Source organism: Paroedura picta, chromosome 15 (genome assembly GCF_049243985.1).
Source record: "Paroedura picta isolate Pp20150507F chromosome 15, Ppicta_v3.0, whole genome shotgun sequence".
NCBI lineage: Eukaryota > Metazoa > Chordata > Lepidosauria > Squamata > Gekkonidae > Paroedura > Paroedura picta.
Genome location: NC_135383.1, coordinates 19,857,371 through 19,884,846, shown reverse-complemented (window position 1 = coordinate 19,884,846; position 27,476 = coordinate 19,857,371). Strand labels below are relative to the sequence as shown.

Sequence of the window (27,476 nt, the reverse complement as noted above, 5' to 3'; positions counted from 1 at the left end):
AATCGTGCGCGCATCTCGAATAAAACTTGGTGAAAGGTGCCTGAACTGGACTCTAATTTTGTTCCGTTGCTTCAGTTCAGACCAACAGTTGAAAAATAAAAACAGCCACTTATTTGGCCAAGCAAGAAGCCGGGCTAACGCTTCCGAAGGACGAGTTTCAGAGAACAGTTTTTCTTCTTTTTTTTAACAAAAATTATTTATTTTGCAATTTATATCCCGCGGCTCCCAGCAAGCTGGCTCTCTTTAATTACAGATTCCGTTCCTATTAACGCATTTTCTGCATACAAGGTGTTCAGGCTGGATTAATGGCGAACACCTCAGGTGTATTATAACGTTAAGGGAGTTGGTGAGACCACCTTTCAGTCTGAAAGGTGACCTCGAACTTGGCCCTACTAACGCCAAAGTGAATAACAATTAGCGCGCCGGACTCACGATTTATAACACGCATGCGCCATCGGAAGGGCTGTGGGGCGCATGGGTTCCTGAAGTGGGTTGAGGGATCATGACCCACAAAATAACAAGTTGTGGCATTTTTTTTAAATTGCCGTTGCCGAGGTTGGGGGCTTTTGCCCGTCCTTTTAAACCGTTTTAAAATAACCACACACACACCGGGTCCCGAGTTAATTTGAACAACAGCAGAAGGACACAAACGCAGAAGTGCAATGCAATCTTGGCCGTGTCTACTCAGAAGTAAACCCTCTGAGATCAAAGGGACGTGGGTTTAGGATTGCTGCCTTAAATTCAGGCTGGCAAAGGAAAAGAAAGAGTATGCTTTTAATTTTTTTTTTATTAAACATTTATTAAAGCAAGAGGGAGAATACGAAATAAGACACCAGGGACTAATATTTAGTAAAATTAAACTGAATTAAAACCTTGAGTTTCTATGGGAAGTTCAAACCTTCCTTCTCCCCTGAGTGATATAAAGCACAGTCTACCCACTGGGACTGTTTTATCTCCTATTGTTAAATGGTCCCAGAAGCAGCCAAGTTTAAAACCCTTAGCAAAAACATGAGTCTCTGTGGCGGTTTTTTCAACTCCATCAGATTTTGATGGAGATTATTGATAGTTCAGTGAGTGCTTTATTCCCTTCATTTAAAGGATTTTTCATGCAGTCGCAACACCCTCCCCCCAAATATGTTCTTCTTAAAGTATAAAACATAAACATCAATAAATGGATGAAAGTACCCTCAGCAGTCACTGATAATTATTCAGCAAAGGCAATGTGGAAAGTTAGCTGGAGTCATTCAGGTGATTTGATGGACTTTTTTTTACAATATTGCTACAGGTTTAAAAATTCCCAACCACAAACACACAAACTTAAAATGTTTTTGCCACCTTTCATCCATCAAGTATAAGTAGCATTTCCCTACCAACCACACAAATGCACACTTTATCTTTGCAACAATCCTGCAAGGTAGGCGATACTGTGAAATTGCAAGTAGTGTCACCCCTGGCCAGGAGGAAAATTGATCCCAGCTTCCTCCAGATCCCACTCTCTAGCCCATGGGGACCAAATTGTCTCTCCATTTGTCCATGGAATACAATCACCATGAGCTCCTGTCAGTGGGCACAGACTCATGTTAGTTATAGTCCACAGACTTATGGCGAGCTATGGTTTGGCCATGCCTGCTCTAGCCATTCCATACTGGCTTTCCTTGTCTATTTATCCCTCTTCCTGAACCAAATCATTTCAAGCTGCATTTTCACACATTTTTATATTACATGGAACAAGGTTTGAGTCTAGTTTACTTATTCATTTATTCAATTTAATTTATATACCACCCCACATTATTTATATACTACTCCTCACTGTCTTGAGGCAGTGTACATGAAACCAGTGAAGTTGGAACATATATTGTAATTGTTGTTGTTGTTAGGTGCGAAGTCGTGTCCGACCCATCGCGACCCCATGGACAATGATCCTCCTGGCCTTCCTGTCCTCTACCATTCCCCGGAGTCCATTTAGGTTTGCACCTACTGCTTCAGTGACTCCATCCAGCCACCTCATTCTCTGTCATCCCCTTCTTCTTTTGCCCTCGATCGTTCTAACAATATACAATCCCCGGCCCACCCAGAGACAGAGGGACCAGACCCAGACAGAAGCCACATGAGATAGTGGCAGCAGCTTAGAGGGCAAGCAGACTGAGCAGAAAAGCTGATTGTTTGCTATTGTTTCAGCCCATCACTTTATATCAGGGGTAGTCAAACTGCGGCCCTCCAGATGTCCATGGCATTCGCTGGCAGGGGCTCCTGGGAATTGTAGTCCATGGACATCTGGAGGGCCGCAGTTTGACTACCCCTGCTTTATATGTTAGCACCATATTCGGTGATGGGATCTTTCCTCATAGCTTTCTGATTAAAAAAACAAACATAGGATTTTCCATTGTTCAGAATGCTAACTATTTTAGCTAATAACTAATTACATCTGGCTCTTGGATCAGGGTTTACAATAGATACCTTTCAAAATATGGATGTGTATATTACCTGGGTCATCTGCATTGCTACTGAACACTTAGCAGATTGTTGAGCTTTTATTTAGTTCTCATGGCAGCAGAAACAAACATGACAAACCTGATTATTTTTAACACCTCGGATTAGCAGTTCCCAGATTCTTTTGCTGGATTGAATGCAGCCATTAAATATGGGCAGATTTGACAAGATGCATCAGTGTTAAAGCAGCTTGGGAACAGAAAAGCCACAGACGGCATGGATCTGGATACAGTGGAGGAGGGGACATCCCTTAAATCAGTGGTCCCCAACCTTTTTATCACTGGGTTCTGGTCAACACTTGACAATTTTACTGAGGCTTGGGGGGGGGTAGTCTTTTGCCGAGGGACGTCGCTGCCGCCTGAGCCCCTGCTCCACTTGCTTTCCCGCAGGCTTCCCGCCGCCCGTTGGGGGGGGCACTGCCAGCAGCAGCTGCACAGTGCCATGCCAAGGGGGAGCCCCAGCCATGGCGGCTGCTGGAGAGCACCAAAGGTGAGCTGGCGGCAGAGTGGCAGGGCAGCCCCTAAGGAAGCAACTGGGGAGGAGGACAAGGAAGAGCTGCGGCCCAGTACCAACTGATCCACAGATTGGTCCTGGTCCCCAGACCGGGAGTTGGTGACCACTGCCTTAGATGACAAAGGGATGCATTGAAGGATCAAGGAAGACAAACAACATTCTTTAAGCTAACTGTGAGTCTTTTAAAAATGCTTGCATCTCCACAATGCTGAATCAAAGCTGACAATGGTAAATGCACATGTGAACTCAGGCTCTGATGTGGCCACAGGCATTCCTCTCTATTTCATGCCAGATTATGTGTAAATGAAGCAAATTAGCTAAGGACATTGTCCAATGTCTCCATATCGGACATATTGCCCATCCCTGCGTCAGATTGTTTATGACATTCAGTTTTATCCTTATCATCATTGGAAAGATAATTGAAGTAAATTACTCTGTGAGCAAGATGCTGATGGGTTGATGAGAAAGGAAATTATTACAGCCTTCTGATTGATCTTATTGGAAATTGGTAACATGATGGAGACCAAGATCTGATCTCCGTTTATTCTTTGTATAGAGAAAAGTTGCTTGCTTAGCCAGGTTTTGCTATGCAGCCTTTTACCTACAATGGAATATAGGGGAAATGGTTTATAGAGTGCTTTACAGATATATTAAGGAATTATGTTTTGGCTAAAAATAAGGGTTATTGCAACTCAACCTTCCAGACAGAGCTGAGACTGACACAAGCTGGTGCCAGAGGTAGAGGCTTGTTTAGACATATGCTCTGTTTAGTATAAGCTTGAAAGATAAGTTCTGACCTGGAGACTTTGGGAGAGGACCAAAGTAGACATGGAAATGACTCTGAGGGAGTGGCATAATTGCATTGGTCCAGGGATGCAACCAGTCTTCTGAGCCAATACAAATGAAGATTTAGACGAAAAAACTATTTCCCACTATAGCTCCATCACACCCCCTTTATTAATCTGTTGTGTGTTACATAGGATAATCATAATTCCAAATATCTCCCCCTAATAATACCTGGCTTGTGGCCCAGAAAATACACTCCTTAAAACTGGAGGTGATTGGCCCTCTGTGTGTGTGCAGGAGTATCCTACCAATAGGAAAAAGGCAGTCTAAGGGATCTGCCTAGCAACCATTGATCAATCTGGACTGTTTTTTTCCTGTTGGTGGAAAACACCCACCACCAGCAGAGGGCCATGTGGCTGTGCCCCTTAACCCAGGTGCCCTGCCTTTGTAGGGCTACCAGGGAAGGTTACATTCCAGTGTCCAAGGCTGGCCTTCATGGTAACTCCTTCGCTGGAGGGAGCAGCAAGAGAGGCCAGCCAGGGTGGTGGCAGTCCAACATGGTTTGGCTGGTCATGGCCTGTCCCCAAAGTGGCTGCCTGTGGCCTGCCTAGGTTGGCACCACCTCTACCATGGACGGACTTCTTTTGGAAGCCCAAAGAGGAGGCCAGCCACCCCCTGGAGCTGCTGTGTGGAGGCTAATTGGGACAGCAACAGCACCAACCCAACTGAGTTATGGGCAACCACTCTGGAGACAGGCTGTGGGCAGCGTGGCCCCTCAGTGGAAATCCTACAGTGCTGTGGCCAAACCTACTCCTTGGCTGGTTCTGAATTTACTTTGTTTTTTTCCATTGTCGACCCTGCTGAATTCATATTGATTTCAACCTGAGTCTTCCTCCCTCCCCAAATTGAAACAGAAAGTATTCTGACCAGGTTTTTTGCCCCCATCCTAAGCCAGGCCAGAGAGAACACCAACAATTGTGTATTTTGGCTCATTAGACAAAGTGACTGTATATTGAAATGTAATGTAATAATTTTAGCAGGAAATGTTTAGGTTTTATATATGTTTTACACTTGGATTGTTTTTCTAGTTTGTTGTAAGCTGTCCCAAGACCATTTGGAGAGGAGTGCCCTAAAAGCCACATAAACATACAAACCAACAAAGAAAAACAATGCAAAACGTGTTAACATTTAAATTCCCCATGGAAGCCAAGAATATATTACTAATCCTGTCTAATAAATTACCATAACCTTTAGGAAAGATATTCGAATATATGGTGACAATAGCTAGAGTGATATTTGCAGCAAAATGGAAATCTGTCCAAGTTTAGAAGACTAGGATAGTAAATTGACTGAGTATATATCAACAGCAAATGTAACATATTTTAAAAACATCAACTTCAAAATGTGGGGAGTAATGGAAAGTTTGTTGTGAAAGTAAATTAATTTAGAATGTGATTTAAAATAGTATATACATATATAGTAAATGTAGTATTTTGTTAAATCAGAATTAGAGTAAAATCTGAATATAAATGTACAAAGTATTGGAATATAATAATAATAACAATAATAATATTTTATTCCTGTTCTCTCTTTATGGCAAAATATCTAGTGTTTTTCCCCATTTAATTAATTTTGATGCAGTCATAGTTACTACGTGATAAGATGTGTGATATGTAGTAACAATGAAAAATAGTAATACAGTGTTAAATACATTGGTTATAATGTTAAAATTAAAAATAATTGAAATAAAGATAATTGTCAAGATTGTGATGAGTTGGATGACCTTGGGAGAATTCCTGTTTAATATATTACGTAGCATATTTTTGAATAACAATATGAATCTTTATGTGTAACCCCTTTTCTGTATTCTCCCTATATTTCCTTTACATCATCTGTTTTCTGAAATAAAAAAATTCCCTGTCCTCTACAAAAATTGTCCTCTCAGACTAAAGTGCAGAAATACATACTGGGAAATTAGATTAGAACCACTGGTTTAGGACCCCAAGAGATTTGCACATGGGTCTTATTGTGAACCATTCTTTTTGAGGATCTTCTTCATACCCAGATCTGTTCTCTTTTATCTAGAGATTTTCTGTTTTAAGAGACAGATGAAATTAAACAGAGCAGCATACTAAAATTAAACAGAGCAACATGTTTTTCTGTACCCAAACATATGTTGCACTACATCCTGTCAAGAGATGCTAAAAAATTTTCTGAACTGTGTTCAATTTACACACATGACAAGAAATAAATGGAAAAATTAATACAAAATATATGTTCCCCTTTTCCCCAACTCTCTCCCTATAGCATTTATAGAATATAGTTATGAAATATATGGGATTTTATAAGAAAGCTGTTTTGGGTTGCCAGCTCTCGGTTGGGAAATACCTGGCTATTTGGGGGGTGGAGTCTGAGGAGGGTGGGGTTTGGGGAGGAGGATTTCAATGCCATGGAGTCCACCTTCCAAAGCCGCCATTTTCTTAAACTGAACAGATCTGTTTGTAATGCAGTCACCACACGGAGGTTGGCAACCCTACAGCTGACAGTCCTAGAAACAATGGTCTATACCAGGCTTTCTCAACCAAGGCTTCGTGAAACCCTGGGGTTTCCTGATGGCCACAGAAGGGTTCCCTGAATGAGTGGGAGCTAATTAATTTTTCATGTTTTTAAAATTTGTTAATCATTTATCTGGTGGTTTGACCATTTATGGTCATGTTGACCCACCCCTTCCAAAATGGCCAATGATGAGTCCGGAGGGAGTGAAAAGGGGAGGGGCACTAGGTGGGCATGTACATGGCTATGCTTCCCAACCACTTCTGGGTTTTCTCAAAGCCTCAATAATGTTTCAAGGGATTCTCAATGTTAAAAAGGTTGAGAAAGGCTGGTCTAGAACTTCTCAGATCCAAGAGATGGGCAGGAGAGCCCTACGAAAGAAGCAGGTAGAGGCAGAAAAGGGACCCACCACACTAGGTGGAAAAACAGGAAGATTTTTTCTGAAAAGCTAATAATCCACTGAAGAGACTTGTATCTTCTGATAAAACTATAGCAGCTTATGCTTAGTTAACCATACACAATTTAGCTTTGCCCCAGGAGTGCAACGACAATTAAAAATGCTCAAAACTTACATGAGGCGTATTAGATGTAAACAAATATTTTTGTACAATATGCTATTTGATTAGTGGGACTCAGCACCCTGCAGTATTGTACAGGTCAAGAAATGCTGGGCCCATCCATATGGGCAGAATGAGGATAAGTGCTAAAACAGTGGAACGGACTTCTAACTTCTATCAAGGGCATATTTTGATATACTCAGCTTCATGACTCCTTGCCAATTGCAAACCAGGGTGTAGTCTGCACGGGGCTTTTTACCCATTGCCAGCTGAAATAAATCCCTTGCATCTACATTGAATACGATTTCCACTTTAAATGTTCCCTCTGCAACATGCATGATCTGGAGTGACCCTACCTTTTCCCCATGATATCCAGAAGTGGATATAACCCACGATATTTGACAACTTGGCATCTGTAAGTGTGCAGATTTCTGCTTTTTGCAAATTAACTCCCTGTGCCTCCTAGCAAAGCAGTCTTCCCTGATTGGCCAGGGCGTCAGTTCAAAGACTTCCTGGTTGCAAGGTTTGTCTTAAAGTGACTGAGCGCCAGAAGCCCTAACTTCTCTCAGCAAAGATTTGCCTCTTGGATTTATTCCCCCCTCCTCTGCTGTCTCAAATCCTCTCCCCCATCCCCACCCCCGTTCAAGAAAAGAAACTCCTGGTGCGCTTGGCTCCCCTCCTGAGCTTCCCCAATCAAGTGCAGAACACTTTCTGTTTCACTGGGGGGCAGGGGAGATAGAAGAAGACCCATGTTCAAATTGGTCTGAATTCAGCAGGATCCACAATGGACAAAACAAAATAAGTGCAGAATCAGCCCAGCAGAGCAATTGAAGGGCCTTTCTCCTGGCTGTGCTATTTTTCTGTTAGTGGGAATGTGCAATCTCTCTCCTACCCCATCCCCAGTCTGAACAGTGTGGTCCATTCTACTGCTTACTGTTCCTGTATGCATGGTAGTGGAAAGAACCATCAAGTCACAGCAGATTGATAGCAAACTCATAGAGTTTTCAAGGCAAAAGATTTTCAAAGCTAGTTTGCCCTGGAGGTCTCCCATACTTATACTAGCCAGGATCAACCCTGCTTAGCTTTTGAGATCTGATGAGATTGAGCTAGCCAGGGCTATCCAGGTCAGGTGATCTATATGCATTGACCAGTTTTATAAGGTAGGAAATGAGAACATTACAGAAGAGTGCCTAGCACAATTTTAATAATCTCAGAACAATCTTTTATGTTAGTATACCCTGATCAAATTGCAAACACACAACATGAAATTCCTCTCTCAACCCTGGGCTTACTTTGGTTTTCTCCATGATATAAACTTTGCCCTGGACCTCTGCCTGCTTAAACAGTGCTAGGCAATGGCACTTGATTTTATTTAATGGAGTCACGCTGCCTTAAGAAAAAAACAGTGTCAGACAAACCTTCATAACGCCATAAAAATAAATTACAAATATAATTAGTATACACCAGGGCAGAATCGTACTGATTAATTAGCCCTTCTATGTAATTACAGCTTCAAACTCAGTAAAATTAACCTCAGCCAGCGCACAGAAAATCTCCATTACTGGAGATGGCTTTTATTTTCTACTGGGGGTAAAGCCCTTTGTATCCTGGAATACAACGGGGGTTGGAGCTTGAGGTTGGGAAGAGGAAGGGGAGAGTTGTCCTGCATGCAACTGGCATGGAGTGATGGGGGTGGGGGTTGTGGTGGTGATTACAGCTAAGAAAATGACCTTTTTGTGGGGTATATGCTCCAGACGATGACTGACAACAAATTAATTTAGATTAAACTTATTCTTATAACCCACCCTCCCTTTTGAAGCCCAGGGCAGGTAACAACAAATCTCAAACAATTAAAAGATAATATACATGTTAAAACAATATCATAATAATAATTTAGGTTTAAAACTTTAAAAGCCACTTATGCACAGTTAAACTCTATATCCTGAGAGTGTTCCATGTTTAAATGATTTTTCTTTTTTGATGGGTGATTTCAAGAATGAATTTTCAGGTCAGCAGGGAGACCAGCAACTGCTGACCTAATTCCCAGGTCTCAACCATAGGCCTCACACAACAGGCTCTGCCTTGTAGGCCCTCCAAAACTGCTTTCAGGTTCCAGATGGTCCTAATCTCCCCAAGGAAGAGCATCCCACCAGGCTGAAGCCAAAACTAAAAAAGCCCTAGCCATGGTTGAGGACAAATTCCTTAAGCATTGATGTGTAGCATTAAAACGGTTTGCCATTTTTTTTAAAGCAATGCAATGCCTTGCTAAAATGGTCACTCTTTCCCACCAATAAAATTAATCAGCCAAGTACACCCAATTTGCCCCTCCTCCAAGGTAAACCTTTTCCTCCGCTGGGCATGTGGTTGGGTGGCTTGGGAAGAGAGGGAACATGGCTGACAAGTCAGCACATAATATCTCAAAATGCAATACCAAATGTCTGCCAAGATCGTTTGCATTTTCAAAGTTTATTTAAAGATTATTTGTTTGGCTCTTTTTTTTTTTTTTTTGCATCTCTTCTATTCTATTCAGGCTAAGGAACCCCTCTAAGAGCAGCAGTGAGACGTTGCAGCCCTGCCTGGATGTCCCAATTGTATGCTTTGCAGGATCCCACAAATGAATCAGGCCGTCATCTAAAGATCTAATGACAAAGGGATCCAGTAAGTCACAGAGACCATGACGGTTGAACCGATGAAAAACAGCAGGGGTATTGCGGAGGCTGAAGGGCAGTGGAAGGTATTCAAGTTGCCCGTACCAATATTCCACTGGTCTCCCTCCAGAACGTGAGTGAGGTTGTAAGCTGCTAGGAAGTCCCATTTGGTGACCAAGCATGCTCCGTTGACTCTTTTTCCAGGAGTTTGGAGATTTGTGGTAGTAGATACTGGATGTATTCAGAGCAGGATTGTCCCTGCACAGGCCAAGTTCTCCGTACTTTGTTTTCACAAAAGGACAGGTGCTGAGGTAGGAGACATGGGACAGTTGACTGAACCTCCACCATGTAGTTTTTAATGGGAACTCACACAATGCCTCTCATTTTGGAATAGAGCTGGCTCACCAGTAATGGTGCCATGGGTTCCTGCAGTCTAGGGAGCCATGAAAGGGAAGTTGGTCTCTGCCCTTATACTTTGAAGCCATCCAAGAAGGACAAGTAGTTGGCCGGAAGCCTGGATAGAGTTTCGGATGTCATGACTCCTTACATTGCTTCTGTTCCTTCATGTACTCTCCAATTAGGTATATCTACATCTTCCTGGGTATGGCGGAGGGTGAGGAGGGTTTTTAAGGGGACGGGGAAGGAGGTTATATTTTAATTATCACTATGTGTAGGATTATAATTCTGGACTGTATTTTAACCTGTTATGAGCCAACACAAGCTGGTTAGGCCAAGAGGGGGCGGCTTTTTAGGTATATAATAAATATAAACAGAAAAACTACTAATCAACAGTTAATCATCAGTTTCTGTGTTTACAACCAGTCCATACTAGGCATATGTACACAGAAAAATTTTGTACCATTTCAAGTTCTTGGAAATATGATTTGGGTGAATAAGAAATGTACAAATGTCCCTTAACTTTCTGGATTTGCCAGAATTGATTTGGCTGAGTTCAAAAGTTTCTTTTTTGGGGGGGGAAGCTGTATATCCATGTCCCCTAAACCTCCTCCGGAACAGCTACCTGTGTAGAGGGCAGCCACCGAACAGGTGAAAATGACAGCTTGTGGTCAGCACTTTAAATTCCAGCATGGGGAGGAACTTCAAGGGAGCCAGCTGTATGACTCTCATTAAGATATTGGGCAGTTGCCTGCTCCCTTAAATCTTTCTCCCACCTTCACAAGCTGAGCTGCCTAAAAAGGTAGAGCAAGCATTTAAAGGGAACAACCTGGGAATTTAATAGATGATCATGAGAATCACACAGCGGCTCCTCCAGTTGGGGGAAGAATTTAGAGGGAGCATCAGCACAGCTCTCCTTAGGAGCTGTTAGTGGCCCCTGCCACTCCCTTTAAATCACTCCCCCCTGCACATCTTCACAGGCAGCTTCGCTTGCTTGGCTTTGTTCAGCCCCCAGGCTGCTCCCTGGACTTTGCTCCCCTCCCACCGTTGAAGGCAGCTTTTGTGAAGGTTGGCGGGAGGGATTAAAGGGGAGCCGCTGGCGGCTGAACGTTTGATAATGGACAGGTGCCCTGTGTGTTCTTTTAAAACCCCTCCCCACCTGGGGAGGGAATTAAAGGGAATGGGAGGGGGAGCTGTCATTGTCAGCTGTTTGGCATGCACTCTTCCCGCCCGCCTCATCAGTCACTGTCCAAGAAAGCGAGAGGGATACAGTTAAATGGCCCATTTGAAGCTGAATCGCTGATTTTGGATTTGGCCCCCGTTTTAGATCCTTTAAGTGCAGAGTGTTGTCAGTTTGGCAAGGCCGAAGCAAAAAGAACCCCAATCGGCATTGATTAAGGAACTTCTTGGGTTGTCCGAGTTGAACCACACATGCCTCATCCATACCCAGGACCAGAGGAAAGCAAGGCATAAACCGCCACGAGACTACGGTAAGCGGCAGTATATAAATGCGAATATAAATAAAATCAATCAATCTGGGTGTCTTCCTTTGGCATGGAACAAGTGGCTGGGTTTCTTGCATGACTGGTCCTGACCGAAGTGGGCATCCAACAATAGCCTCCCCCTGGAAACTTCAGTCTTGATCGGCAAGGGAACCTGATGCTGAGAAACAAATGACCATGTTCATATGAGACTGGGAAGCTTCAGAGTCCAGTGGGGCGTGGGCCAGGATCCACGGGGCCCCAGGAGGATACAGTTTTACTGGAGTCACCAAGTCTTTCAGGTCCAGCACCAGATGGGACAAGGATTTCTGTTTCTCTCCCCAGGTGGCACCTTGGGGTTGAGAGTTGAACAGCCACTTCCATTTCTCAGGGCTGGAGGGGCATCATTCCTGAACCCCTGCAGGAAAAGCATAAGTTGGAGCCACGGCACCATTCTTTCTCTTCCTTAGAGAGGCGAGGGCATATTGCCCCAAACTCCATGGGCTCCACGATTCCTGTGTGGCGTAATCCAGCGATGGGTTGGGGAGGGGGACTGGAAACTGAGCCTGCACTCCAATGTGACCCCGCCCACCTAACCGGGCAGACTTGCTGTCTTCTAAGCAGCCATGCTGTCTCAAACAGAGGCCGATCAGGGAATCCAGGGAAGCAGGGTCCTCCACCATGCCACCTTCATCCGGAAACTTGTCTGAGAGGCTTTCCAGAGCATCCTTGCACCAGTCTAGGTCTTGTGCCTCTAACCAGAACTTGACTGTAGAGGAGGCTCCTGAGGTTGGCTGCTGCTGCAGGAGCCGGATTGGACCAATGGCCCCTCCTAATTCCTCTTGGACGGAGCCTGCAGCGTGGAAGTGGCACAGAAACTGCCCGTAACTATTCTTGGGGAGGGACTCCCCCTCCAGCTGTGGTGTTGGCCGCTTAGCTGCTTTGTCCTTCAGCAGGCTCTGGATGGTCTGATCTCCCTTTCCCTCGTGTACAATTTGCACTCGACCAGGAACACAGGAAAGTCTTCTGGCTTCCCAGGAGACCAGACTTGCCCCAATAGGAGGGGGAGACAGCTGCAACTCTTGCCAATGATTGCTGCGGTGCATCAACAGCAGCAGTGAGTTCTTGAAGTTGGTTTGGAAGGTTCGGTTGTGCTTCACAGTCCCAGCATGAGAAAGGAGGGAGGAGGAGGAGGAGGAAGGACACTCCTTCAGGGTCTTCTTTTCTAATCTGCGTAGGAAAGAAGAAAAGCAGGCAGGCACCTGCGTCAGCTCTCTTGCACCAATAAATAAAATATGCAAGAGATCGCTGATTCGCTTCCAGGTTGGGGTGCCAAAGTGGGCAGGTAAGCCTGCCGTTTGTCGGAAGGGACTTCCTCAGAAGGAGCCCTTGTTGCCCGGAGGCAAAGGGATCTCAGGACCAGCACGGGTTGCATTGGTCTCTCCCACCAAGGAGAGCATGGGGTCTTCATGCCAAAGAACAGGATCGGAGGAAAGCATGTCTTCATTACCTGGACACCCTCTAAAGGGGCTGAGGTTCACTGGAATGGTCCCTGAGGTCAAGGAATCTTGCTTCACACAGCCGTCCAAGAGGTGGCTGGCAGACTGGCAGTAATAATTTGGAATCCAGACAAATCCTTGAAGGTCCTTGTGGTTGCTCCCAATTGAGGGGGGTCTAAATCTTAGATATAATGTCTATATAACGTATGCGATGATCTCAAAGGTCTGAGGAGGTCTGGTGGGGAGCACATGACGCTGACGAGGCATATAACCAGCGCATTCTGGAGTCCCAGCATGGGAAAGGGAGGTGGGAGGAGGAGGAGGAGGAGGAGGAGGAGGAGGAAGGGCACTCCTTTTACTCATCTGTATGGGAGAGAAGAAAAGCAGGCAGGCCCCAGTGTCAGCTCTCTGGTCCATAAAATATGCAAGAGGTGGCAGCCTTGCTTCTGAGTTGGGGCCCCAAAGTGGACGGGAAAACCAGCAAGGGACATCCTCAGGAGGAAGGAGCCCTTGTTGCCCGGAGGCAAAGGCCTCTCCAGACCCAGTGACAAACGAGGGGCCTTGGGGAGGAGGAGCAGCAACAGCCCTGGAAGATCACGCAGTTCCTAAGCCACAGCTCCTTCCCCACCCCCGGTTCCCCAGAGGAAGACGTTACCTGAACTTGGCAGGAGGGCCGCAATTTCGGGGGGGACCTCTCTGCCCCGCCAGATGTTATAGAGCAGGGCAGAGAGGTTGCTCCGAAGGTCTTCGATCTGGGGAGATGGAGAAATGCCCCCAATGATTCCTGCCCTCTTTTCAGCCTCACCAAGGGGGTTGGGACCTTTGCCTCCCCCCTCTACGCACCTCCTCCTCCTCCAGCAGGGCCCTGGCCTGGCCCAGGAGGGAGAGGAGGACCAAGAGGCCTCCCTCCCTCACCCACCGCCCGTCCAGGCTCAGGGCGTCCTCCAGAGCGGCCTCCTGGAACGAGAGCCTCTGCCGCTCGCTGAGGTGTCCTCCAAACACCTGAAACCGGGAAGACACCCTGTCAGTCCTCTCCCGCCCCACCCAACTGAAGCCCTGGGGCCTCTTCCCCAGAGGTACTGGCTGCTGCCCTCCTTTCCTCCCTCCCTCCGTTCCTCCCTCCCTCACCCCTTTCCAAAGGGAGGCTTCAAACAACTCCCCTGCGAGGAAATGGGATTCCCCAAGAAATCAGGACATGCTCCGGACTGTGGCATGCCGAAGGGAAGGGGGAACCCCAGTCTCTCTGCACACCACTGCCGGAAGACTCCCCCAAGAGGGCTCTCCTGGGTCCCTCCTGGGGAATAAGGAAAGGCCCCCTTGGCCCTGGCCCAAGAGGCGAGGCCTTTCCCAAGACTGCCTGTCCAGCCACAGACGGGCCTCTGTACCTCAGCTGCTGCGATGAGGTGGGCGTAGCTCTCCATCCACGGCCGCTCTGGGTCCTCCTCCCAGGAAATTGTCTTCTTGCTCCGGCCTGAGAGGAAAACAGCAGGAGGAGCTCAAACAGACTTGCCCTGCACAGGACAGCTGTGCTTTGGGGGTGTCTCTTCCCCTCCCCCTGGGCCTCGCTCGGACACCCTTGAGAGGGACTGTCCGGGCCCTCCTGGGCCTGTCTGTCCTCCCTCTGGCATCGGTGGAGGGCTGGGGCCGTGGGGACCAGTGGAAAGAGCATCAGGAAAGGCAGCTGAATCGGCACAGAGGACTGCAGGCCGCAGTGGGGAAGGAACTCTGATGCTCTTAAGGGAGGGGGTGACCCGCTGCAGAAAAGGGACCCCAACTCACCCTGCTCCTTCTGCTGGAGTCTGAGAAGCTGCCCGATTACCTCCCTGGCCTTCTCCCGGACCTCTGCCTCCGGGTCGGCCAGGGAGACGGACAGCTTTGCCACCAAGTGCCCGTATTGATCTCGCTCAGTGATCTAGAGGGAAGCAGAAGAAGAGGCCGGTCTTGTCCATCCAGAGACAGCACAAGAGCCCTGAACCACTGGGGTCTTCCCCTCCTGACCCTCCCCACTGAACCCCGGGAGGAGAAGAATGTCCCAGTGGCAGACTCTGGCATTTCGGAGAAGAGGAAGGGAGGGAGCTGTGGGGACCAGAGGACCAGTCCTCATCTTCCCCCTCCCACAGAGGGTGCGGCCCCTTCTCTCTTGCTGGCCTCCACCCGCAATATCCCGCTGGGGGTGGGAGACTTACGTTCCATCCGGGCATCTTGGTGGCAGCCAGCAAGTCCGTGATCAGGGCACATGCCCGGGCTCGGGGGGCAGGCCACCTGACCCGGTGCCAGTACAGTAGTTGCTGTGGAAGGAAGGAAGGAAGCGGCCCCTCAGTCTACGCAACACACCCTCCCCCTGCACCTCTGCCCACCAAGGACACTGCTGCTCTTGAGAAGATCCCCCAAGGGGGCGGGCCCCATGCTTTGAAAAGGGCTCTGATCCTCTGAGAGAGCTGCCTGTCCCCATCCTGCCCACTAAGGGGACGGCAGCTCCTTGGGAGTTCTTCCCCCCGGGGAGAGGGAAGCCGCTCTGCTGCTGCTACTGAAAGCTCAGCGTCCCGAATGGGGTTCTGGAGCAGCCACTGGGAAAGCAGCCACATCCGGAAGGCGGGTTTGTGTGTGTGCTGACCCTGAGGCGACCCTTTCTCCCCACTAGGCTCCCTTTGGATCCCCTTTGCCCACCTGCCTCCCACCCTCTCCAACCACTTACGTCCAGGAGGGTGAAAAGGTGGCCTGAGGAGGGATCCTCCCTGATCAGACCCCGCAGCAGTCTACGCAGGGCCTCCTCGCCCTCCTGCTGTAATGCCTGATGGGAAGAGCAATCTGGCATGGGATGGTTGCCCCCCCCCTCCCGGCCTGCCCAGAAAGCCTTGAAGACCAACACACCCTCTCCAGCGGGAAGGAGGCCTCTGGATTCGGCACCCAAAGAAGGACCCTGCCTCCTTCAGCTCTCCTGGAGGAATACAGCTCTCCCCAAAGCTGCACCTCGTCCTCCAGAGATGACCAGGGGTCATCTCTTGAAAAGTCAGGTGGTGCTCAACGTACCTGGCCTGCGGGGTCTGATCCAATGGGTGGCCCACCGAGGACCATCCCCAGAGCCCAGGCCACAATTGATCTCTGGACGTTTGGCTCCAGGGGCGGATGGAATTTGCTGGCAGGACCGAAGGGTTAGAATTAGACTCCGTGCTGGAAGGGAGGGCAATCCCCTGGCCCTGCAGGGGCTCTGTCTGAGGCACCCCCACTCCCCCTCAGGCCTGGGACAGAGGGGCTGCAGTGTGAGGGTGAGGGTGGGCAGGGGGATGGCAGTGCAGCGGGTGAAATTCAGGAAGAGCCTCTTTGAGGGAGGCACCGCTCCTAGCTGTAGGACAGGGTGCTGCCTTGAGGCGCTCTGCCCGCATCCCGAGGCCAGGCAGGATCAGCAATGGCCTCCGGGCAACTCCTTCTCCTGCCTGCCCTCTCTCCTTTGGGCTGCCTCTGCTTGCCATCCTGCAGCCCCAGAATTGTTTCCCTCCCCCTCAGAGAGTTGCCCCAGCCAAAAACGTACCTCAGGTCTGCCACAGCCTCCATAGAGAGGATGAACCTCGGCTCCAGCCCCATGAATGATTTGAGCATGATGTCCTTGGGGAGACAAAGGTTCCAGAAAGAGGGCATCAGAGATCCTAGGGCTGAGGCAGGGCTGCTCCTGCCCCACACCCCTTCCTCCCCCCCCCAGTCCCCCTCACAGGGACGCTGGGCTCTTAGGCATCCCTGAGACTTGCCCCCGCATCCTGGAAGCAGGAAAACCTCCCGGGGGTGTGAGGGATTTTCCTCTGCCTCTCAGCAAGAGCTTCTGAGGCCATCTGAGGGAAGAGCAGTGAGATCTCACCCTTCCATTAGCACATCGCAGGGAAAAGCCTTAAAAGAGCAGGGTAAAGAAACAGCCAAATTCCACCCCCACCCCCAAATTTTCCCCGGGGCCCCTGAGTCTTACTCACTCTTATTTTGGCTGCAACCTCCTCTTTGGGGAAAGGAAGAGTTGTTTTCCTTTCCCACTCCCGGATGTGGCAGACCCTCCTGACTGCCCGGAGGAAGCAGAGCTCCTGTTGGGGGCCCTGGAAGTGGCAAGAGGGAGGCCGTGAGCCTGGCCAGGGGCGCCGAGGAGGCCCTGCTGCCCGGGAGAGAAGCAGCCATCCCCAGTCAGAGGCCTTCTCTCTGTCTGCATTGGAGCCGGTCCCTCCTGAAAGTCTCCGCGGCCTCCCTGGCCCTCAAGGGCGCATGGCTTGCCCACGGATCCCATCCAGCCTGCCCTGCCGGCTTCTGGGCAGTGCCTTGAGGGCCGTCCCGAGGACACGGCATCCTTGGCAGACGGAGGCAAGCTAGAAGCTTCTGTCCCTCCAGGAGGGGCTGGTGGGACAGTCGTGGGGTTGCGTAACCCAGGGGATTGGGATGGCGGGGACCCCATTCCCTTTTCTGCAACCACCCCTGTCAGGGGCAGCGGCCAGCCCATGCAGGATCCCTGTGCCCTGCCTGCCCAGCTCCCGAGCCTTTCCTGGGAGATCCATCCATCTGCTCCTGCAGGCAGAGAAATCAGAGAGGAAGGGGAACGCGAAGGGAACAGCCTCGCGAGGGAACAGACATTGCTCTGCGCCTCGTGCCTCATAGGCTGTACCTTTTCCTTGGCGGCCAGGAAAGCCAATATAACATCCTCCGCACCTCTTTTGGGGCGCCTCCTGCAGGCAGCTGCAGCTGTGGAGGAAGTACTCAGTTAATATCTGGAGAGATCCCACCCTCCTTCCCCCTTCCCAGGTGGCTTCTCGGGGTGTCTAAGTTCTCAGGAGTTCTTTCGCTTCCACCCGCCTCCCTGCCCTCCGTCCCACAGCAGCCTGGAGCGTCTCCTCACCTGCAGGCTGGGCCTCTGCTCTGGCCAAGGGAGCCACCTTGGCCCTTTTAAAGAGGGCCCTTATCCGTTGGAGGCTAGAAGGGAGAGGAGAGACGGGGATTAATGTGGCAGGCGGCATCCTGTGTCCCCAATCCCACCCACCCTGAGATCCAAGCCTGCTTGAGGGAGTCTCTCCGGGATGGGAGCCAATCCCTCCGTCTGCCGCAACGTGACTCGGCCTTGATGGAACTCCCCTTCCCAGGAGGCCAGCCAGGCTCCCTGGTCAAGCCAAACCGGGCAGGGGGAGTCCGGGCTGAAGACTGCCAAGGCGGATTGGGGGAGAAAGGCCGCAGAAGCCCTTCAGACTGGTCTGGGTGGGCAGGGGGCTGCAGGGCATCGGAGGTTGGGAGAGAACCTCCTCTCTGCTGTCCCCTGGGCCCCAGGTGGTGGGGGGGCTCTTGCCCCCTCTTGCGAGGGAGGGGGGAGGGACCGGAGAAGGTCTGGCACACCCTTTCGCTCCCCTGACGCGGAGCTGAGCATTCAGTCATTGCCACGGGGTGAGGTGGGGACAAAACAGCAAGGGGAACAAAATGCAGATGCCCCACTTACATATTGAGATGGTGGGAAGCCATCGGTCTTGAAATATATACAAAATATATACAAAATATATACACAAATATACAAACAAACAAACAAATATATACAAATAAATATACAAATATAAATATATACACTAAAATATACAGATAAAAATAAATAAAAATGTAAATAAACAAAAACAATAAAATAAATAAATTAAATTAATAATATAAATGAATAAAGATTAAATAAACAAATAAACAAACAAATAAATAAAATGGATAAATTTAAACGTAAAAGAAATAAAACAAGAAACAAACAAAAACTTTTTTTTCAGCACTCTCTCTCTCTCTCTCTCTCTCTCTCTCTCTCCAACCTCCTCCACTCTCCTTCAACAACCCACAAAGGGGCCCCCCCGGGGAGCGGCAGCCCAAGGCACCAACAGGGGTGACGTCACAAAGGAGACCCTGACCCCGCCTGTCCCCCAGGTCACAGTGGCCAAGCTGCTGGTTTCCTGCCCCCCCCCCAAGCACTGGATGAGTCACTCCCTGGGGTGGGGTTTGTTTTATTAAAATTGAAAACCCAAGGCTTTAAATGTAGCCTCATTAAATGCCACCAGATGTGTAGCATTTTGTAGCATTGAACACAGTTATAACAACCGAAACAATTTGCAAAGTGGAGCCTGCCTCGAACCCTAGTCATCCCTTTAAAAAAATCTTTCTACTTTTTCTTATTTTATCTGTCTTGAGACACAGCAAGATAGCTGGGGTATAAAGAACCAAATGCCAAATAATTACAACTTTCCAGGTGATCTTGGAACCTGATCCATGTTACGCCACCATAAAAATGGCATGATGGGAATGGGGTTATCGAATCCAGGCTGGGAGACTCCTGGAGATGGAGACTGGGTAAGACAGTGGGCACCTCAGTGGGGTACGATGCCACAAAGCCAACCCTTCAAAGCATCCCTGTTCTCCAGGGGAACTGATTGTTGTAGTCTGGAGATGAGCTGTAATTCCCGGGGATCCCCAGGTCCCACCTGGAGGCTGGCTTTCCTAGGTAAAATACTCCCTGAAGACAAAAAAGCTGTCACAGGAAGAAGAAAGGGTCTACACCAGTGGTACCCAACCTGCGGTCTGCGGCCCGGTGCCGGGCCGCGAAGGCCAGGGCGCCAGGCCGCGGTTCCCTCTCCCCGCCCCCCCCTGCAGTAAAAAACTTCCCAGGCCGCAAGCTTGCGGCCCGGGAAGCTTCTTACTGCGGGAGGGGGGAGAGAGAATAAGGGCCGTGCCGCACATCGCGCATGCGCGGCCGAAATCGCGCATGCGCGGCACTTTTGCGCGTGCGTGACTGAAATCGTGCATGTGCGATTTTGGCTGCGCAGCGTGCATGCGTGCATGCGCGCCCCGGCTGCACATGTGCAATGCGCGGGTGTAGCCACGCATGCGTGCTGTGCGGGCGTGGCCGTCGCCCTGCCGGTCCCCAGCCAAAAAAAGGTTGGGGACCACTGGTCTACACAGAACTCTAATTGCTATTCTCATTTTCTATTTGCTGGAAGTTGTTGAATACATAGGCAAGAAGTCTCCCCCTGCCCTGTGAAATGGAGCAGTCCAGTCTGTCCCTTCAGGACACTGCCACCACATTGGCCAGCATTTTGAAGGCCCTTTGCTTCCCATTCAAGAGGCTGAAATTAGTGTGGGTACAGGTTGAAAGGTGGCTTGTTTGGGACAAAAACTGAGCTCTCGCCATGCCTGCATGGAGAATGCTTAATTTCCTTGTTTCATTAAGTTTATTCTGTTTGGAAACTAATTGGTTCCCACAGAGGTTCTCAATGAAAGCAGAAGAAAGCCACTGTTTTCCAAAGCAGGAAATACTTAGAATCAAGCGGAATTAAGTAGTTTGTTTTCTCTTGCTGAAACAGAGAATTTAAAAGCAGCTTTTGGAATTTAAAAACATGCCACCAGCATGGGGTACTCATACCGCCAAGCTTGGAGGCACAGACCAGAAACTTGCCATAGGAATGATTACAGCTCCCCAGTCTCCTAAGCAATGGGTCTTACTGTAGTATTAAATTAAATCATCCTAAAAGTCAGCAGGATCTTCACTATTCTCAAATTTAGACACGTGGCATTTCAAGCAACAATCCAAAACAAGCTGACATTTACTTTTTGAATCAACATGGCAAAATTGGACATTGAAAGCATCTTACTTAGTACTGTCAGAGAACAATCTCTTATACAACAGGCAAGCGTGCTGCTGTGTTTTTCAGAAGCATACAAGGCCAGATATAAAAGTTCAGCCTCAGCTATTGGGTGGGTGGTGATTATTATATGGGCATAAAAATAGGTTATAAGTGAATTGTGCTCTGGCTGGTGCAAATGTATGGCTGACCTGCAGGGAACCTTTGACAAAGACAAAGGTTAAGCTAAGGTCATATGCATCATCATCATCATTATTATTATTTATTAATTGGATTTATCCACCACCACAAAAGTGCTCGATGGCGGGTAAAATAATCTACAATCTTTCCCCTACCCCAACTGCAGCCTGTAATGCCAGAATACACTGGTCCCCAGTAGCTACCATTATCCTTGGGGCCTATATAGGGAGGGACCCTATCTTCCTGGTTCAGCCTCAACCAAATGGCTGGCGGAAGAGCTCTGTCTTACAGGCCCTACGGAATGTTGACAACTCCGCCAGGGTCCGCAGCTCTTCCAGGAGCTCGTTCCACCAGGTCAGGGCCAGGACTGAAAAAGCCCTGGCCCTGGTTGAGGCCAGGCGGGCCTTCTGTGGGCCGGGGTTAAGCAGCAGATTCATACTTGCCGAGCGAAGAGCCCTGCGGGGGGCATAAGGAGACAAGTAGTCCCTCAGATATGCAAGGCCCAGGTGTGGTTAGCCTTATAAGAACCAAAACCTTGAACCTGTTAATAGAGCTGGCATTACAAAGCATTGGTGTCAGCTCCATCCTAGCCCTCTCCCCCACAGATCTGGGGATTCGATGGAGAGTTGAAGGGCAGCATTTGTATCGACCAGGCCCATAGCCTGGTAACTCAAGGCCAAGGCCCTCTTGGACCTGCATATGTCACTGCCCCCATTATTGAACCTTTTTCTACTGCTGTATCTCCCTTGGCCCAGAATCCCTGGAATCCCTTCCTGGGTGGGTCCCCCCAGGGCCCCCCTCCCACATCCTCCCACTGATGACATGATTGTGGAAGTTGATCCAGCAATAGGGAGGCCAAATCCCCTAATCCCAGACTAGCCTTAGCCTTACTATAATCTAGCCAAGTGCATTAACTACCCTCTCATCTCACCCAACCCAAAACCTCCCTCTTAACTCCCCCCTCCCTAACCTGGCTAATACCCTACTGGGATCAGGCTCAGTATTTAGAAAAAAGAATTGGTTCTTAGATGCTGCTCTTTTTTTCCCAAAGGAATCTAAAAATGGCTTACAATCGCCTTCTCTTTCCTCTCCCCACCACAGACACCCTGTGAGGTGGGTGAGGCTGAGAGAGCCCTGAGATTCCTGCTCGGTCAGAACAGCTTTCTCAGTGCTGTGGTGAGCCCAAGGTCACCCAGCTGGTTGTATATGGAGCAGTGGGAAATCAAACCCAGCTCACCAAATTAGAAGTCCGCACTCCTAACCACTACACCAAGTTGGCTCTCTTGGAATACAAAGTAGGATCAATCATACAAGACAATGAGATTAGTGTACTTTTGGTCACTAGTAGGAGGGGAAAATACATGGGGTGGGTCTGAATGGACTGATTCGTACTGCTGAGAGAAGCATCAGATAAGAACTGGAAGGTGGAAAAGACAGTGGTCCATTGCAGTGGGTCTGAATGGCCATCTTACTGGATGAATTTCTGGTGCCAATACCATCTTGGAGCTAACAGGGACATGCAAGGGACTAGGAAATCTGATAACAGAGCCTATATTGGGAAGGGATTCTATTGCTGTGGAGGTAATCTACAGTCAGCTTCGACTACATTGTAAATCTGGTGACTGGAGCACAAGAGCTTATTTCTTTCATTAAAAAAGAAAAAAGATAATGCACAAATTCTGAAAACCTTAATTTTATCCTTGGCTTCCCTGCTGATCTGTTTATGCCCCTGGACAAATCACTTCCTACCCTGCTTTTCATCTTGGTGGGATGTTATCAAATATAAAGACAATACATTTTATTTTAATGATGTATATTAAAAAAGGAAATGTTTAATGTTACGAAAGTGCAAAATTAGAAGGTTAATATGAGAATTTGTACCTTTACTCCCCGTACAGAAGTAAAGTATATAAGTATCTCGACAGCTACAGGACTCTTCCTCTCTGATGTTTTTATTGAGTCTTACATTTACATAGATCAATAAGATCCACAATGCATCACTTCTGTTTAACCATTTTAGTTTGCCTTCATCTTAGAACCAAAGAGAAGAGGGCCTCAGACCAAGGGGCTAGCAGGAGAGAATAAAATGGCATCTTCAGGGAGAATCTGAGACAAGTCTGGGACCTCTGATTAGATGATACAAGTTGGGTTGGGGGAAGATAAGAGCGCAAGACACATATGGAGAGGAAAGGAGGTCAAGAAGGTCAGTGGAAGAAAAAGCAGTAAGTTCAGTGTAGCACATTGGTGCCATTTTTCCAGTGTCTTCAGTGAGAAGTCTTGACAAGGAGAGAAATAATTAGCTTTGCATATAAGTCAGTAGCTTTAAACTGTAAAAGCAGCCAAGGAAAAGCCTGACCTTCAAGATGACCTCAGAACAATGCATAGAAGGCTCTCTAAGTGCTAGCCAGTTGAAAGAAAGAGACATTAGCTACCTCAGTTCTATTGTGCAGGGAGACAAAGCCTATAGTGCCTCCACTCTTAAGTTACAATGACATTGAAGAAAAAAAAAATAAGCATCTGTACAACTTATGGCCAGCAAAAGATCTGTGCCCTGAATTCTTTAATGAACACTTAGAATGTTTGTTAAACATTCTGTGTGTAAAAAACATCATTCCAGAGGGGCTGCTCTGGTAGTCTGTTGCAGCCCTTGTCTCTTCCAGATTAATTTGCGGCATTACCCATTGTAGACTAAAACCCACTTCATCAGCAGCATGTTGACTTAATTTGGATGACGATGTGGGCTCCAGCACTATAATTCAGCCCACCCAAGCTTATGCCACACTAAATCACATGGTCTGGAAACGGGCCACAGATTCCCTGTTTTTTTAAGTAACTGGAAATTACCTCATGCGCTGTCCAAGGTGGTGAAGAGGGGAGAGCTTACAGAATGCCCGTACACAACAAATTCAAGGTAAGTCTTCCAATCCTCCCTGAAAAAACCAAAACCTTAAACCAGTGGTTCTCAACTTTCCTAATGCCGTGATCCTTTAATACAGTTCCTCATGTTGTGGTGACCCCCCAATGATAAAATTATACAAGTGTTCTTTCACAGAAATTAAACCGAAACTGACCAATGGCGTGAAGATCCATTGTTCACGATTGTATATAAATTGTTTTTTTCCCCTGTGGTTTCTCAGTTCAGTTCTGCCTCTTGTACCACCATGCCGATCTCGCCCTTTTTCACTGCTCCAGACAGACGACTGCTCTATCTCAATCTACCCCGCAAGGCTGTTGTGTGGATGGCGCCCCCCCCCAACCCCGGCCAAGCTGCTCGCCCTGCCGCGACCCCTCTGAAAGGGTCGTTCAACCCCCAAAGGGGCCCTGACCCCCAGGTCGAGAACCACTGCCTTAAACTATTTAACACCCGCAAATCAAAACAATCTTGACTCAACAGGGAAGAAAAAATCCTCCATTGCCCGACAAGAGCTAAGCACCAGTCGGCAGTAATCAACAGCTCTTAAAAGACGCGTCACCACTACACCCCCCCCCCCGTGCCCCTTTCCTACGTAGCTGAGCAGGCGTTCGCAAGTATGTCAAACACCCTTCTCAGCTGGCACTGCCAAGACGCAAGCAGCTATTATTCCCAGATGAAGCGTTTGTTTGTTGACATCACCCACGGTAGAACCCTTTAGAATCCTTTTGTTTGCCAGTATCTCCTGCACCAAAAAGCTTCTCTGAGTCACAGCTCAGACCCCCTTCCCTCCCCCGAGTCGTCTTCCTTCCTTTTGTTTCACACCGACAGGAAAGCTCTCTTCCTGACTCATGGATTTGGAAATCTGACAATGTCTCATTCCCAAAACGGAACCAGAATAATTTATTATGTAGATAAGTCCTGAATGCTACGCCTGCCGTGCTCCAAAAATATTGGCTCTACTGAATTCCTAGCGTTTCAAACAAAAATATGTCCTCTATACTTAATGCCCGATACTAAATTGGACACAGGGCAAAGTTATATTTTAAGACCAGTTTCAGAACAAAGACCTAGATGTTAATATGTTTCTTCTAACTTACCTTCCTTGGTGTAGTGTTTAGGAGTGCGGACTTCTAATCTGGTGATCCGGGTTCGATTCCGCGCTCCCCCACATGCAGCCAGCTGGATGACCTTGGGCTCACCACAGCACTGAGAAAACTGTTCTGATGGAGCAGTAATATCAGGGCTCTCTCAGCCTCACCCACCTCACAGGATGTAGGGAGAGGACAGGGAAGGCTTTGAGACTCCTTCGGGTAGAGAAAAGCGGCATATAAGAACCAACTCTTCTTCTTCTTCAGTAATATCAGGGCTCTCAGCGCCTCACCCACCTCATAGGATGTAGGGAGAGGACAGGGAAGGCTTTGAGACTCCTTCGGGTAGAGAAAAGCGGCATATAAGAACCAACTCTTCTTCTTCAGTAATATCAGGGCTCTCTCAGCCTCCCCTCCCTCACAGGGTGTCCGTGGTGGGGAGAGGAAAAGAAGGTTGTTGTGAATGGACATCTCCAGGATTTGACATAACTTCAGAACTCCTGGGTCCAGAATAGATTTCTTTAGAAGTACCGCTGCCTTTTTCAAGACAGGGCCAACCCTCCTCCCTTTCTGTTTCCCTCTGAAGCTGCATGGTCAGTGGAAGAGGACAACCATCCTAGATTACTCAGTCTTGAGAGTTTGGATGATACTTACTCTTCCTGGTTGCTTCAGTCTGCTGTGGCAGGTAGCTGGCTTGCTTGATCCAGGAGACAGTAAATGCCTCTTTGAGAAAGGGAGAAGCACAACGTTGGATTCTTTGGTTTCTTTACAATCTAGTTTTATGCCTGACTATGGGGCTTTCGTTATCTACTATTTTGGTGGACCTGTGCCAGATGCAGATGGGGGTCTTTGTCCCTGTTGAGTCTCTTGGCCCCTGTAGCAGTTTTCGACCCCATTGATCATGGTACCTTCCCTTTTAAGGTGCTACTGGAATCTTGCCCTTTTGTACACCACTGGCAAATTAAGACTTTTCTTGTTTTGTGTTATTCCCTCAAAGACCCGCCTTCATGTTGCTTAATGGTTGTTTTCAATTTTTATACTTATGCATTAAAGGTTAATTTTAATATATTTTTAAATTACATGTTGCCTTGGAGATCCAAAGCGGTGGCATAAAAATGTGTTCAGTGAATAAAAATAAAGCCTTTTTTGGGGCTTGTGTTGCTTATTCACCAGTGTGAGAGAATTCTAAGCAGGCTATCAGGACCCCATTGTTTTGTGTCTTCCGCCTGATAGCCCTCCCAGTTTAACAACACAGCCACAGACCAGCAAAAATCTTTCCGTATATCAGAATACATATTAGTCCATGCAGAAGATAAAATTCGGTGGGAGATGCATCTTCAGAAGACCTATGTCTTAACAATAAATAGATGGACATTAAAATACAGCAACGTATAAGAAAAATCCTAAAATCTCCCAAGCAAAACCTCTCCAGTTAAGGTGCATGGAACAAGTTAAATGGGCCAAAAGTGGCAAAACTGTTGAGGGATGGGATGTAGGTGGGGGAACAATCCCCTATCTCCAAACTGATGTCACCAGGCCTTGAGATTGGGGCTCATTGCTGTCCACCAATAGAAAGGGCGTGGCCTGATATGCACTCAGTGGAGAGGCAATGGCTGACGACATCAACAGCCCTAGAAGAACAAGGTTGGTTCTTATATGCCACTTTTCTCTACCTGAAGGAGCCTCAAAGGGGCTTATGTTCACCTTCCCTTTCCTCTCCCCACAACAGACACCCTGTGAGGGAGGTGAGGCTGAGAGACCCCTAATATTCCTGCTCTGCCAGAACAGCTTTATCAGTGCTGTGGCGAACCCAAGGTCACCCACAGCTGGTTGCGTGTGGGGGGAATGAGGAATCAAAACTGGCTCGCCAGATTAGAAGTCCACACTCCTAACCACTACACCAAGCTGGCTCACCTTTTTAAGGTGCTACTGGAGAAGGCATAATGTTGGACTTGTGGGGAACTAAATGGGTGCTGTCTGCTCCCAGATTGACCCCCGCTGGATGGGGTCGATTACTGGGTCACACAAAACTCTTAGGGGGATGGCCAGTGGATAAGAGCTGAACAGACACTGTGTAATGAGGATTGGCTGTATCCAACGGAGGGGCCACTCCTACAGGGTTAACAATAAAGGAAGCAAGTTGCCACAACCCTTTTGTCTGTGTGTGTATGATTCTTGTGCAGGGGCCAGAAAGGAATCTAGACCCTTGCCCAGTCTGCTGTGACCATGTACCCTCCAAGCTTCCAGGGAAGGGATGGGGCGGGGGACAGTTTCCAATTCCTTTGAACCAGCACGGATGGTAGTAAAAGCAGAAATCCAATAACATACAGAAATATAGATTCAGGATGGTGGCCGTGTTGGCCTGAAGCAACAGAACCAAGTTTGAGTCTTATGGCACCTTCGGCAAGTTTAATTCTGGGTATGCACATGAAAGCTTATACCCAGAATTAAACTTGTTGGTCTTAAAGGTGCCATTGGACTCATACATAAAAAATATCAAATGTACTTCATTTATACTTCTCCAATCTCTTCAAAGAGGATCAGATGTGGCTGACGTTCCTTTTATCCTCACAGCAACCCTGTGAAGTAGGCTGTTTGCGTGATTGGTCCATGTCTGCCAAGCAAGCTTTCATGGCAGAATAGAGATCTGAAACTGGTCTTCCGGAGCTCTGAGGACATCACTGCAGAAGCTTGCCAGATAATTTGGACACTGGCAGCCATTTTGCCACAGACAGGGTCAAGTGCTCCTCCC

General features: G+C 48.1%; 1 protein-coding gene across 1 annotated transcript; it reads right to left on the bottom strand.

Moving 5' to 3' along the window:
- Positions 1 to 7,629: 7,629 nt before the first annotated feature.
- On the bottom strand, positions 7,630 to 27,398 carry LOC143824763 (uncharacterized). The gene is made up of 14 exons (XM_077312382.1): positions 23,567 to 27,398; positions 17,788 to 17,861; positions 17,557 to 17,633; positions 16,883 to 16,999; positions 16,453 to 16,526; positions 15,954 to 16,059; positions 15,619 to 15,714; positions 15,110 to 15,211; positions 14,703 to 14,835; positions 14,309 to 14,394; positions 13,767 to 13,925; positions 13,579 to 13,675; positions 12,935 to 13,286; positions 7,630 to 12,654 (listed from the first exon to the last, which is right to left on the bottom strand). Exons 1-13 carry the CDS (start codon positions 23,569 to 23,571, stop codon positions 13,279 to 13,281), a joined length of 1,134 nt encoding a protein of 377 aa, XP_077168497.1. The 5' UTR covers positions 23,572 to 27,398; the 3' UTR covers positions 7,630 to 12,654; positions 12,935 to 13,278.
- Between the last annotated feature and the right edge of the window lie 78 nt (positions 27,399 to 27,476).

Coding starts and splice junctions, on each gene's coding strand:
- LOC143824763 (XM_077312382.1), bottom strand. Junction 17,634..17,787: donor AGCAGAGGCCCAGCCTGCAG/GTGAGGAGACGC, acceptor CTTCCTCCACAG/CTGCAGCTGCCTGCAGGAGG. Junction 16,527..16,882: donor AGGTTGCAGCCAAAATAAGA/GTGAGTAAGACT, acceptor TGTCTCCCCAAG/GACATCATGCTCAAATCATT.